General features: G+C 42.6%; 1 protein-coding gene across 2 annotated transcripts in view; it reads right to left on the reverse strand.

Annotated features, from left to right (window-relative positions):
* Positions 1 to 12,262, reverse strand: part of dpm1 (dolichyl-phosphate mannosyltransferase subunit 1, catalytic) — a 75,463-nt gene that overhangs the window by 14,302 nt on the left and 48,899 nt on the right. Inside the window, exons 4-6 of one of the 2 annotated variants that reach the window (XM_070896034.1) lie at positions 6,195 to 6,271; positions 6,089 to 6,114; positions 1,367 to 1,462 (exon numbers count right to left, since the gene is read on the reverse strand). In XM_070896034.1, coding sequence (XP_070752135.1) covers positions 1,367 to 1,462; positions 6,089 to 6,114; positions 6,195 to 6,271 — 199 coding nt within the window. The remainder of the gene's footprint in view (positions 1 to 1,366; positions 1,463 to 6,088; positions 6,115 to 6,194; positions 6,272 to 12,262) is intronic. The other variant, XM_070896035.1, reaches the window with a different exon arrangement.

The raw sequence follows: 12,262 nt of genomic DNA on the forward strand, positions 1-12,262 counted from the left end.
AGCATTGTATTTCTAATCTTTTTTTTAAAGAACTGGAACAATAATTATTTTCCACCATGTGCCAATGAGTTGCTATAAATTCCTTTGGCAGTTATCTTTATTTCTGACTGACTATAAAAAGTATATATTCTGGAATGTTGCTTGTAGATTGAGCAGCAGAGGCCCAGGAACAAGTGGAAGAAAAAGTCCAAGAAAGGGTAAGAGGCAAAGACCAAAGTCGAGAAACAGTGAGGCTTGGAGAACATGCAAAAAAGTTATAACGGAGACAGTACTGATGATGTAAGGAAAAGTGCAGGGCTTGAGAGGGAGAGTGTAGGTGCTGCAGCTGTGGATGTAACTATGACCTACATATTCCTAGATCTATATCTTTGAAGGCTTGACAATGGAAGCTGAAGCATAAAACATTATGATGGCTGAAAGGGAGCTGGAATTTTCCTTTACCTAGTATCTGGTTAGGAAATCAAACAATCAGAAAGCTGGGGGCTTGATCTGATATAAGATTCTCTTGGATTCATTCCATCTGATACTTTTTGGGGGCACAAGGACACTAATGTATAAATGTTTTTCTCGTTTCAGTCTTCCATGCAATACAGTAGAGCAACTTCATGGAGTAATCAGACAAAAATTTACGCCGAGTCAAAGAAGGAGCTTTTAGAGTAGGTGACTAAAAGTTATGTCAAAGAGATAGATTTTATGGAAGGTCTTAAAAGGAACAGAGGTGGAATTCCAGGAGCAACCTCTTTACGCAGAGAGTGGTTAAAATGCGGAACACACTACCACAAGGAGTAGTTGAGGAGAATAGCATAGATGCATTTAAGGGGAAGCTAGATAAGCGCAAGAGTAAAGATTAGAAGGTTATGCGGATTGGGAGGAGGCTCCTGTGGAGCAAAATCACTGGCATGGACCAAATGGCCTGTTTCTATACTGTACATTCTATGTAATTCGATGTAAAACCATCTGCGACAACCAACACTGTGGTAATCTTGATCAAAGAGGATTGGAGGAGAGCATCCTCCAGTAATTGATAATCCCAACAACACTTCAGAAAAATGTCAGTGTAACAACTCAGAAGAATAAATATCAGCATTGTTACACACCTATTCAGGGTTACTACATGTGCATAGGCATATTATACAGTTTAGCTAGAAGTCCTCCCGTTGACCTGTCACTTCCAGTTTTGGGCAGCTGAAGTTGATCAAAAGCAGAACTGAAACAAAAGACTTCACAACTATTTTCTGTGGAAACTGCTGGGATCAAAAAAAAAAAATAAAACCAAACTAAGTGAATAATCTTCTAACTAAATTACAATGCTGTTTTACTAGTACTAGGTAGGAGTCCTGAGTATTTATGATGTGTTGCTTCATACCTGATGAGTTTTCTTCTCAGATCCCAGCCAAATACTCCTCCGTCCCCTTTATAGCGGGTTCCAGACACTACATCATAATTTCCTTCCTTTTGTTTTCTGTAATGTTTATGTATTACAAAACCATAATTACTCCTAAATTTACTGAATAACGAGGTTTCTGAAACAGAAAGCTAGTAACAAAGTCATTCTATGAAAAATACATTCGTAGCTTTTCATTTCCAAACTTCTCATTAGCTATGCTCTTCACTTCCCCCCAAAATGTACTGTCTCAAATTGCACTGAAAAACAATGAAAGTATCTGCGTGTTTGATATATTTATTAAATACATTTTCAGTTTATCTCGTGTATATTAATAACTAAATGGAAGAAGAAGAATTTGATTTAAAGCAGATTTTCAACTTAAAGCAGAATAAAGGGCAAGCATATTTTTCTAATCTGTCGACAGCGCTTGACTTAATTTGAAAAGTATGTGACTACACCTACTTCCAGATAGTCAAGTTATAGCATGATAAAACAAAGTCATAAATCCAAAGCAATCCATTAAATCACTCTGCACACAACAAAAAGACATGATCTAGGAAATGCAACTAAGATAACGTATGGAAATTAATCCAATCTATTGCAAATTATAACTTTCAATGTATTATAAAGCTGTTATTTTACATATAGGACTCTAACCCACCCTCATTGCATGCCAAACTACCATGGCGGCACAGGTAACTCATCCAGAAAACTATTAAAAGCAAATCTCTTCTGAGATTTTGGTATTAATCCATTGAAAAGGTGTAGCATTGAGAAATTAATAAGCTATCACTCCACAATGAGAACACATCATACCACTCGCCTACATTTGCAAACAAGCCAACACGTTAGTTGGTGCAATCAATGGCAGGTGGCCCACTGTGCCTAAGGCTCCCTATTTAATAGATCAGTCAAAATTATGTTCTCACTAAAGTTTAAAAAAAACTGTTGTCTGGGCAAGCAGGTGAAGTTTTTCAGTCCCACTTTTTTAAAGATTTCATCTACTTTAGTAAATTATATCAACTGTTTTCTGCGGGGGTGGGGGATGAGATAGAGGTGGTTTTCGGCAAGGGCAGGCCGAAGGCGTCCTCGAGGGGCCGGGGGCACTCCTACTTCTCCTCTCCCACAGGGAGTGCTGTAAAAGGCACTTACCTTCTTGAGCCGATAGCTCCTGACTCCCTTTTACTGCTGGGTTTCCCGAGCTCTGGGAAACCTACGTAGTAACACTTACATTTAAATCCGGCTCCCCCTTGCAGTGGGAGACAGAATGCAGGAAACTATAGGCCAGTTTTATCTATCATTGGGAAAATGCTGGAATCCATTATTAAGGAAGTAGTAGCAGGACATTTAGAAAATTATAATACATGCTTGATTGTATGTAGAGTTCTTTGAGGATGTAATGAGCAGGGAGAATAAAGGGGAACCAGTAGACGTAGTGTATTTGGATTTCCAAAAGGCTTTCGATAAGGTTCCACATAAAAGGTTACTATGCAAGATAAGAACTCATGGCGTTGATGGTAATGGATAGAGGATTGGCTAACTAACAGAGAACAGTGTCAGGATAAATGGGTCATTGGCAAACTGTAACAAGTGGGGTGCCACAGGGATCAGTGCTGGGGCCTCAACTATTTACAATCTATATTAATGACTTGGATGAAGGTACCGAGTGTAATGTCGCCAAATTTGCTGACGATACAAAGATAGGTGGGAAAGCAAGTTGTGAAGTGGACACATTGGGCCCAAGTTTCCACATGATTTGCGCCTGATTTTTAGGAGCAACTGGTGGAGAACGGACTATCTTAGAAATCGCAATTCTCCACATTTTTTTTTCTGCAGTTATAGTGAGGTAGAACAGTTCTACTTTAGAACAGAATTTTTTCTTCAAAAGGGGGCGTGTCCGGCCACTGACGCCTGATTTGAAAGTTTCCACAGTGAAAACGTACTCCAAACTAAAGTAGAATGGAGCAAGTGAAGATTTTTGTAGAACTGAAAAAACCTGTTCTACACATTAAAAAAATCAGGTGCAGGTTACAAATTAGGCGTCCAGAACAAGGTGGGGAGGTGGGGAGGGGGGGAGGGGAAGGGGAACTCATTAAATTCTACAATCAATCCTTATTTATACTTCTACAAATATTATACAAATAAATCCAACCTGAATAAACATTTATAAGCAAAGAAAAGATTAAATAAACCATCTTCCTACCTGTGTGAAAGTGCTTCAGCCATCGTTCGAAGGAAACCGCCGTTTGTTGCCGTGCAGGGGAGGGAGGGGAAGGAGACAGCGGCTTGTTGGCGCGGAGGGGAGGGAGGGGAAGGAGACAGCGGCTTGTTGCCGTGGAGGGAGGGGAAGGAGACAGCGGCTTGTTGCCGCACAGAGGAGGGAGGGGAAGGAGACAGCGGTTTGTTGCCGCGGAGGGGAGGGAGGGGAAGGAGACAGCGGCTTGTTGCCGTGGAGGGAGGGGAAGGAGACAGCGGCTTGTTGCCGCACAGAGGAAGGAGGGGAAGGAGACAGCGGTTTGTTGCCGCGGAGGGGAGGGAGGGGAAGGAGACAGCGGCTTGTTGCCGCGCAGGGGAGGGAGGGGAAGGAGACAGCGGCTTGTTGCCGCGCAGGGGAGGGAGGGGAAGGAGACAGCGGCTTGTTGCCGCGCAGGGGAGGGAGGGGAAGGAGACAGCGGCTTGTTGCCGCGGAGGGAAGGGACGGGAAGGAGAGAGCGGCCTGTTGCCACGGAGGGAGGGGAAGGAGACAGTGAGAAGGGAAGCCTCAGTGCTGATGGCAATGTGGTTTTATTAAAAAAATTTCAAAAATTAAACAGCTACAAAGAACTACAAAAATGGCCGAGTGTCAATGGTTTTTTTCACAGAGCATGCGCGAAAGCTCCAACGCGCACGCGCAGCGTTGCCGGCAGGAAAAAAACTAATTTAAATAGTACCCGCCCCCTCCCACTTACAAAATCGGCGCGAGTGTAGGCTCCGCCCCCCTGGGCGCCGCTCCAAACAGACAAGGAGCTGCAGAGCGCTCGAGAATAGCGCGTTTTTTTTCTGGCGCCGTTTTAGGCGTGAAAAACGGGCGCCCAGCTCGGAAGGGCGCCCGTTTTTTATCCTGTGGAAACTTGGGCCCAGAGAGTCCACAAAGGGATATAGATAGGTTAAGTGAGTGGGCAAAAATTTGGCAAATGTAATATGTGGGAAAATGTGAGGTTATCTACTTTGGTGGGAAGAATAGAAAAGCAAAATTTAAATGGAGAGACACTACAGAATGCTGAGGTGCAGAGGGATCTGGGTATCCTCATACATGAAATACAAAAAGTTAGCATGCAGGTACAGCCAGTAATTAGGAAGGCAAATGGAATGTTGGCCTTTATTGCAAGGGGGGTGAAGTATAAAGTTAGGGAAGTCTTGCTACAACTGTTCAGGGCGTTGGTGAGACCACACCTAGAGTATTGCTTACAGTTTTGGTCTCCTTATTTAAGGAGGGATATACTTGCATTGGAAGCAGTTCAGAGAAGGTTCACTCAGTTGATTCCTGGAATGAAGGGGTTATCTTATGAGGAAAGGTTGAGCAGGTTGGGCCTGTACTCATTTTAGAAGAATGAGAAGTGATCTTATTGAAAAATATATGATTGAGGGGACTTGACTGGGTAGATGCTGAGAGGATGTTTTCCCTCGTGGGGGAATCTAGAACTAGGAGGCATAGTTTCAGAATAAGGGGTCGCCCATTTAAGGAGATGAGGAATTTCTTCCCTCAGCGGGTCATGAATCTTTGGAATTCTCTACCCCAGATGCCGAGTCATTGAATATATTCAAGGTGAAGATAGACAGATTCTTGAACTATAGGGCAGTAAAGGGTTATGCGGATCAGGCAGGAAAATGGAGTTGAGGTCAAGATCAGATCTGCCATGATCTCATTGAACGGCGGAGCAGACTCAAGGGGCTGTATGGCCTACTCCTGTTCCTATTTCTTATGTTCACCCGACCCTCTCCTGCCCATTGTGAGGTGGGGAGGGTAATATCAAGGCCACTATTTCTGTATTTAAAAAGGGATTTGCAAGCAGATTTGGGGAAAGTACTTTCCAATTAAAGAATACAAACTGTGTAGTCACATGACTTTAAATTTAACAAGAACAATTTACTAAGAAAAATGAAGTTGAAAGTATATAAAGTACAAAATGCCATGTTAGATGCAACATTCACAGTATCACAATTTTAGTAGATTAGTAGAGTTCAAGAGGTACTAACTTTGTTCCACAGCTTGAATAAGCAGAAGGAGTTTCATATCTTGTAACCTTCTAAACTCTGTTGCAATCAATATCATTTTGAATATGGTTTTTTACCATATTAAATTATTGAGATAGCTGAAATGCAACACACCTATTTTGCATTGGAGGTGATGTTTTTATGCTGAAGTTGGACGCGAGGGCAGTTTTGAATTGATCAGTGTAAATAGTTGTTTGGGATCCAGGATGTCTTATCTCTTTTTGTGATTAGTTCACAGCAATTATAAAAAAATCGTAATATAAAATCACGCGGACAAAATCACACTGATGTAATTGGAAATATATTGATATCATCACAAACTGATTTATTCATCAATTATGCTATGTCCAAGAACCATCAAATATTTGAGATGATAACCTTATCACCTGTAGTATAATCTATAAGCGATATTAAGTTGGTTATAAAAGCAGAAAGAAAAATACTCACTTTATGAATTCAGGAATAAATTTTGGCTAAAATTGAGAGAGAGAGAAATTGATTACTTAAATATATTAAATGTAAAACTCCATTAATAAAGTGAAAATAAACTTACATGGTGCGAAAGATCGGCATCCATTATAAAGACAAAGTTCCCAGAGGCATGTTGAATTCCATGGATGTATGCTGTTCCTAAAGTAAAAACAAATACTCAGAATAAATATGTTGAGCACTGTTCATTTGTTTACTTCCCAGGACACATTTAAAAATGGTTCCAACCAAATGTGTGTGTGGTTTTTTTTGTTGTTTTAAAAAAAAAAGTTTAATATACAAATCAGATTTACAGAATAGCCCACCAAAAAGTAGGTATATTTACTAACTTTTTTGATGTTGTTCAGTCTGAATATTTTATGTTAATATTGTAGTTCTTTATTAGGGAAAATAAAATTGATTGCTTGCCAGGACCACCATTTTGAAGTCTGATCTCCAAATACCTGTGCTCTCACATTGTATATTAAATGTAGCGCCATAGTAGTCTATAGTTTATTTTAAAATCATGATTTATAAAGTTGCTGAAAAATGGATCTTGTTATAAGAAAATGCTATTACTAAGTATTCCATTGATAGCTAACTTCAGCCTAACTTAATGCATTTTATATCATCTACAATTTATTTAAAAGCAAGATGGATTGCTGCAGTTTGTCTCACTTTTCGGAATGGCAGGCAGTGACTAGTGGGGTACCGCAAGGTTCAGTGCTGGGCCCCCAGCTATTTACAATATACATTAACGATTTGGACGAAGGAATTAAATGTAATATCTCCAAGTTTGCAGATGATACTAAGCTGCGTGGCAGTGTGAGCTGTGAGGAGAATGCTAAGAGGCTGCAGGATGACTTGGACAGGTTAGGTGAGTGGGCAAATGCATGGCAGATGCAGTATAATGTAGATAAATGTGAGGTTATCCACTTTGGTGGCAAAAACAGGGAGGCAGAATATTATCTGAAGATTAGGAAAAGGGGAGGTGCAACGAGACCTGGGTGTCATGGTACATCAGTCATTGAAAGTTGGCATGCAGGTACAGCAGGCGGTGAAGAAGGCAAATGGCATGTTGGCCTTCATAGCGAGAGGATTTGAGTATAGGAGCAGGGAAGTCTTACTGCAGTTGTACAGGGCCTTAGTGAGGCCACACCTTGAATATTGTGTACAATTCCTCCTAATCTGAGGATGGACATTCTTGCGATTGAAAGAGTGCAACAAAGGTTCACCAGACTGATTCCTGGGATGGCAGGACTGACATATGAAGAAAGACTGGATCGACTAGGCTTATATTCACTGGAATTTAGAAGAATGCGAGGGGATCTCATAGAAACATCTAAAATTCTGACGGGATTGGACAGGTTAGATGCAGGAAGAATGTTCCCGATGTTGGGGAAGTCCAGAACCAGGGGTCACAGTCTAAGGATAAGGGGTAAGCCATTTAGGACCGAGATGAGGAGAAACCTCTTCACTCAGAGAATTGTTAACCTGTGGAATTCTCTACCACAGAAAGTTGTGGGGGCCTGTTCGTTAGATATATTCAAAAGGGAGTTAGATGTGGCTCTTGCGGCTGAAGTAATCAAGGGGTATGGAGAGAAAGCAGGAATGGGGTACTGAAGTTGCATGAGCAGTCATGATCATATTGAATGGTGGTGCAGGCTCGAAGGGCCAAATGGCCTATTCCTATTTTCTATGGACCCAAGTTTCCGCCCTCTGTAAAAAAAAAAAGTGTGCCGATTTTCTGGAATAAAAAGTGCGCCGAAAACTTACCTTGTGATTCTCCGAGCTCCTCAGGACATCTTCGGCCTCAGCGTAGCGCAGCACAAAGAGTCGAGGCGGAGCTAGGTCCCGGCGCAGAACACAGTGCCAGGACCTCTGCACATGCACGATAGAGTGCGCGCACGTGCAGTTGCTCCTCGTAGCCCAACGCTCTGCAGTTCAGCCTCCCCCCACCTTCCCGTTCAGCCTCCCCACCCCCCCTGCTCCCGTTCAGCCTCCCCATCCTCCCTCCCGTTCAGCCTCCCCATCCCCCCTCCCCTTCAGCCTCCCCATCCCCCTTCCTTCCCGTTCAGCTTCCCCCCCACCCCCCGCTCAGCCTCTCCACCTCCCCTCCCCCCCGTTCAGCCTCTCCCCCCCTGCCCCCACCTCCAGTTCAACCTCCCTCTCCCTCCCTCCCGTTCAGCCTCTCGCCCCACTCCCGTTCAGCCTCCCTTTCATCCTGCCCCCTCCCTCCCATTCAGCCTTTCCCCCCCCCCTTCCATTCAGCCTCCCCCTGTTCAGCCCTTCCTCCCTCCTGCTGTCCGAAACACAGAGAGATAGACACTGACAGAGACAGAGAGAGACACACACTGGGGGAGGGGGGGGGGGGGGCGTCCAAGCATGCTGTTGGAGGGCTCCCGGGCTGCAGTAGGTGAGTAGAAACTTAATTTTTTATTTATTGATTGATTTTTATTATTTTTTAATTTTTTATTTTTTTGATGGATTTATTGGTTGAATTTTCGATTTATCTATCATTTATTATTGATGATGGCTCTTTATTTGTAAAAGTGAAGTGTTTAATGCTTGTAAACCCGCCTTGGCCCCCCCCCCCCCCCCCCATCTCTCGTTCCCTAAGCCTGATTTGTAAGTGTAGGCAAGGTTTTTCTGAGCGTACAAAAATCTACACTTACTCCATTCTAAGTTAGTTTGGAGTAAGTTTTCGCTGCCTAAACTTGCAAAACAGGTGTAAGTGGCTGGTAATGCCCGATTTTGAAAAAAACAACTGTTCTAAAATGAAACTATTCTAACTCACTAGAACGGGAGCAAACTAACTAGCTGCTCCAAAAAAAATAGGAGCAACTCGAGCCGAAACTGGAGTCCTATGTTTTTATGTTAGTTGCTCATTTCTATATCAGATTTAAACTGCAGAAACAAGAAGAGCTTTTGTTTTATTTACAAGTTTGCTTTTGCATTTAAACTGTGGTACACCATAATGATCCATTCTGATAGTTATACTGCACATCTGCCGCTGATTCAACAGTACAACATTGCTGATTTTGCAAAACTAATTTTAGGCTTCTGTAGCAAGAGCAATTGTCATGCTGCATATCAGCTGCAGTACAAGTGCAGCGGGTGCATAACGATTTTAAACTTTAGCTTTTAATGCTTAAAAGAAAATGTTCACTGTAACATGATTAAATTACTAATGATGTTCTAACACCAAGAGTAATTAAAGCTCTCTCAGGGAGGGGGGAGAGGTGAGAGCAGGGGGTTGGGGGTGGGGGAAAGAGGGGAGGAAGGGAAGTAAGAGGGGGAAAAGGGAAAAAAGGAGATGATCAAGAGAAAGGGGGAAGATGGAGAGAGGAAGGAGCGTGAGAGGAAAAGGGAATTGGGAGAGGCAAGGGAACTGGTGCAGAAAGCTGTTAAGTTTCTTTTGCATATTTTTCAAGCTGGGAGTAGTAGCATTAAGGGACGAGTCACCAATGATCGACAGGCCAGGAGACTAGGGAGATGGGGCACCAATAACATGCCTGGTGGATGTAAAGAGGTCAAGTCACAGGTTCAGGACCACAGGCTAAAAACATTAGTTGGAGGTGTTGTCAATTTTGGCAGAATTATATTACAATATTTACAATTCAAAGAAAAATCAATCCAAATAATAATATTCTAAAATACAGCACCCAAATTGTTTTTGAGCCACCGAGTGGCCAGTGTGTTGAATATACTTACTTCTACATGGGCTCAAGTTTCGTACCCCCGCTAGAACAGCGCACATCGGAGAGGCCTGCCTAATTTGTAGAACAAAAATTGCGCCGAATACTTACCTCGCGATTCTCCGATAGCTGCAGGCCCATTTCCAGGTCGGCGCGGTGCAGCAGAAACTGCTGGGGGCGGAGCTACAGCCCTGTGCCAAAAACAGTGCCGGCGGCTGCGCGCGTGCGCAGTAGCTCCTGGCCCTCCCAGCACGTCCTGTCTCTGAGTGATGACCCTATCCCAGGCAGAGTGGCCTAACACATCTTACCTCGTCGGCGGCGAGGCCCGCCCGGCCTCTCGCTGGGGGCGTGCCCCGCCCAAAGTCCTCTGGGAGCCTGGCGTCAGCGGCAGTGCCCGTTCAGCCTCCCTCCCTTCTCCACCCCGCCCCCGTTCAGCCTCCCTCTAACCCCCCACCCCCATCTCACTGTCAGAAAGAGAGAGAGAGAGAGAGAGAGAGAGAGAGACTGACAGAGAGAGACAATGGGGGGGGAGGGGGGGGGGCCCGTCCCAGAACGCTGTTGGAGGGCTCCAGGTGCTGCAGAAACGTAATTTTTAATTTATTGATTTTTTTTTTAATTAAAATTTTTTTTGATTGATTTATTTATCATTTATTATTGATGATGGTTCTTTATTTGTTTAATGTTTGTAAACCCCCCCTTCCCCATCTCTCGTTCCCTACGCCTGATTTATCAGTGTAGGCAAGGTTTTTCTGAGCGTATAAAAATCTACACTTACTCCATTCTAAGTTCGTTTGGAATAAGTTTTCGCTGCCTAAACTTGCAAAACAGGCATAAGTGGCTGGACACGCCCACTTTTGGGAAAAAAATTCTGTTCTAAAATGGAACTATTCTAACTCACTAGAACTGAAGCAAACTAAATGCCGAGAATTGCAATTTCTAAGATGCTCCATTCTAAACTAGTTGCTCCAAAAAAATAGGAGCAACTCAGGCTGAAACTTGAGCCCATGGTTTGATAAATTTGAAGTAGGTGGAAATACTACTGGTAGAGAGCAGGGTACTGAGGTTCGTTTTGGATTGCTCTAGCAAACAGCCAATACAGACATAATGGGCCGAACAGCCACTTTTCTGTGCTATAAACTTCTATGGTTCTCCATTGCAAACTCAAATAACCAATACACAATTTCAGTTAATTTTATTGCAGCTAACATTCAGTGATTGGACTTTTAACATTGTAACAGTGTCACCTACAGCTATAATGGGTATGTTGCACTCAAATGTTGACACATTTAAAATGGATTTTGTCATAGCCAGAGCGCGACATAGGAATTTCCAATGCACTTGAAATGAAATGTTGCAACCCACTAAGTATTTCAATAGATAGATTTTTAGGGAGTATGAGGTGTACATTTTTGTATTCATCAAAGTAGGTGGAATAAATTTGGGGAATGAAATATTTCCCAGTTTTTGTACCCAGTCAGTATTAAGCAGTGCTTCGTTAAGAATAGAATAGAATGTAATTTTGTAATCTGATTTGATGACATTCACAGATGAATTAGATATTGTGGTCTTGACAAGTGGATTAGAGCAATTCTCAGTTGAGGAAAAAGACATCCACTTTCCCTAGCAGCTCCTGCCCTACTAAAGCCAGCTCACAACCCTCTACAGCACTTCCCTGGTTGAGTTGCAGGGGGTTAGAAAATCAGATGAAGAAAACTCGAAGAGGGGGGAGAGAAAGAAAAGTTGCTATGCGTGTACAAGTACTTGCATGCATATGTATGAACAATATTTGTGGATACAGGTATGTGCTTAAGGCTCTTTTTAACTCCATAATTCTTCAGCTAGCTCGGTGTAGCAGCCAAAGATGACAGGAGCAAAAACTGCTGTGCAGAATGACTATGGAAGGATGAATGAGAGAAATGAAGTAGGGAATCTTATTTGAGCTATTCCAGATTCCAAATTGAGCCGGGCAGGTATATTTATTAACATAAACTCAGTTGGTCTGATTGTCAAGCTTGAATCTGAGGGCCAATTTAAATTATTAAGAGTCTTGTATAAATATATGTATATATGTATGTATAAATATTGAAATTGGCAGAATTCAGAATTGTACACAAATGTGAGAACTTTTGCCACACTAAACAAGCAGGATCCTGGAAAACATTTGATGCTAACATGCCTTTCTAGGCATGTCTACAGTCACTTATTATTGTGCTATCCATGAACAGTGTCCTAGACAGTGCTTTAAGAAAGGCAGCCTTCATACCCTAGCAGTTAAGTCATTAAAAAAAAAGTCATTGGTGGCAATTCATTATTCATTTGGAGAGGTAACACATTTTTGGGGATTGCAAAAAACCTTATTGTGCGCATCTCTGTATGGCAGCATTTAGGCCACTTCAGAGGACAGTTGAGAGTCACATATAGGCCAGACAGTCTCTAAAGGACATAATTGAACCAG

The sequence above is a fragment of the Pristiophorus japonicus genome, chromosome 12 (genome assembly GCF_044704955.1).
Source record: "Pristiophorus japonicus isolate sPriJap1 chromosome 12, sPriJap1.hap1, whole genome shotgun sequence".
Taxonomy (NCBI): domain Eukaryota; kingdom Metazoa; phylum Chordata; class Chondrichthyes; family Pristiophoridae; genus Pristiophorus; species Pristiophorus japonicus.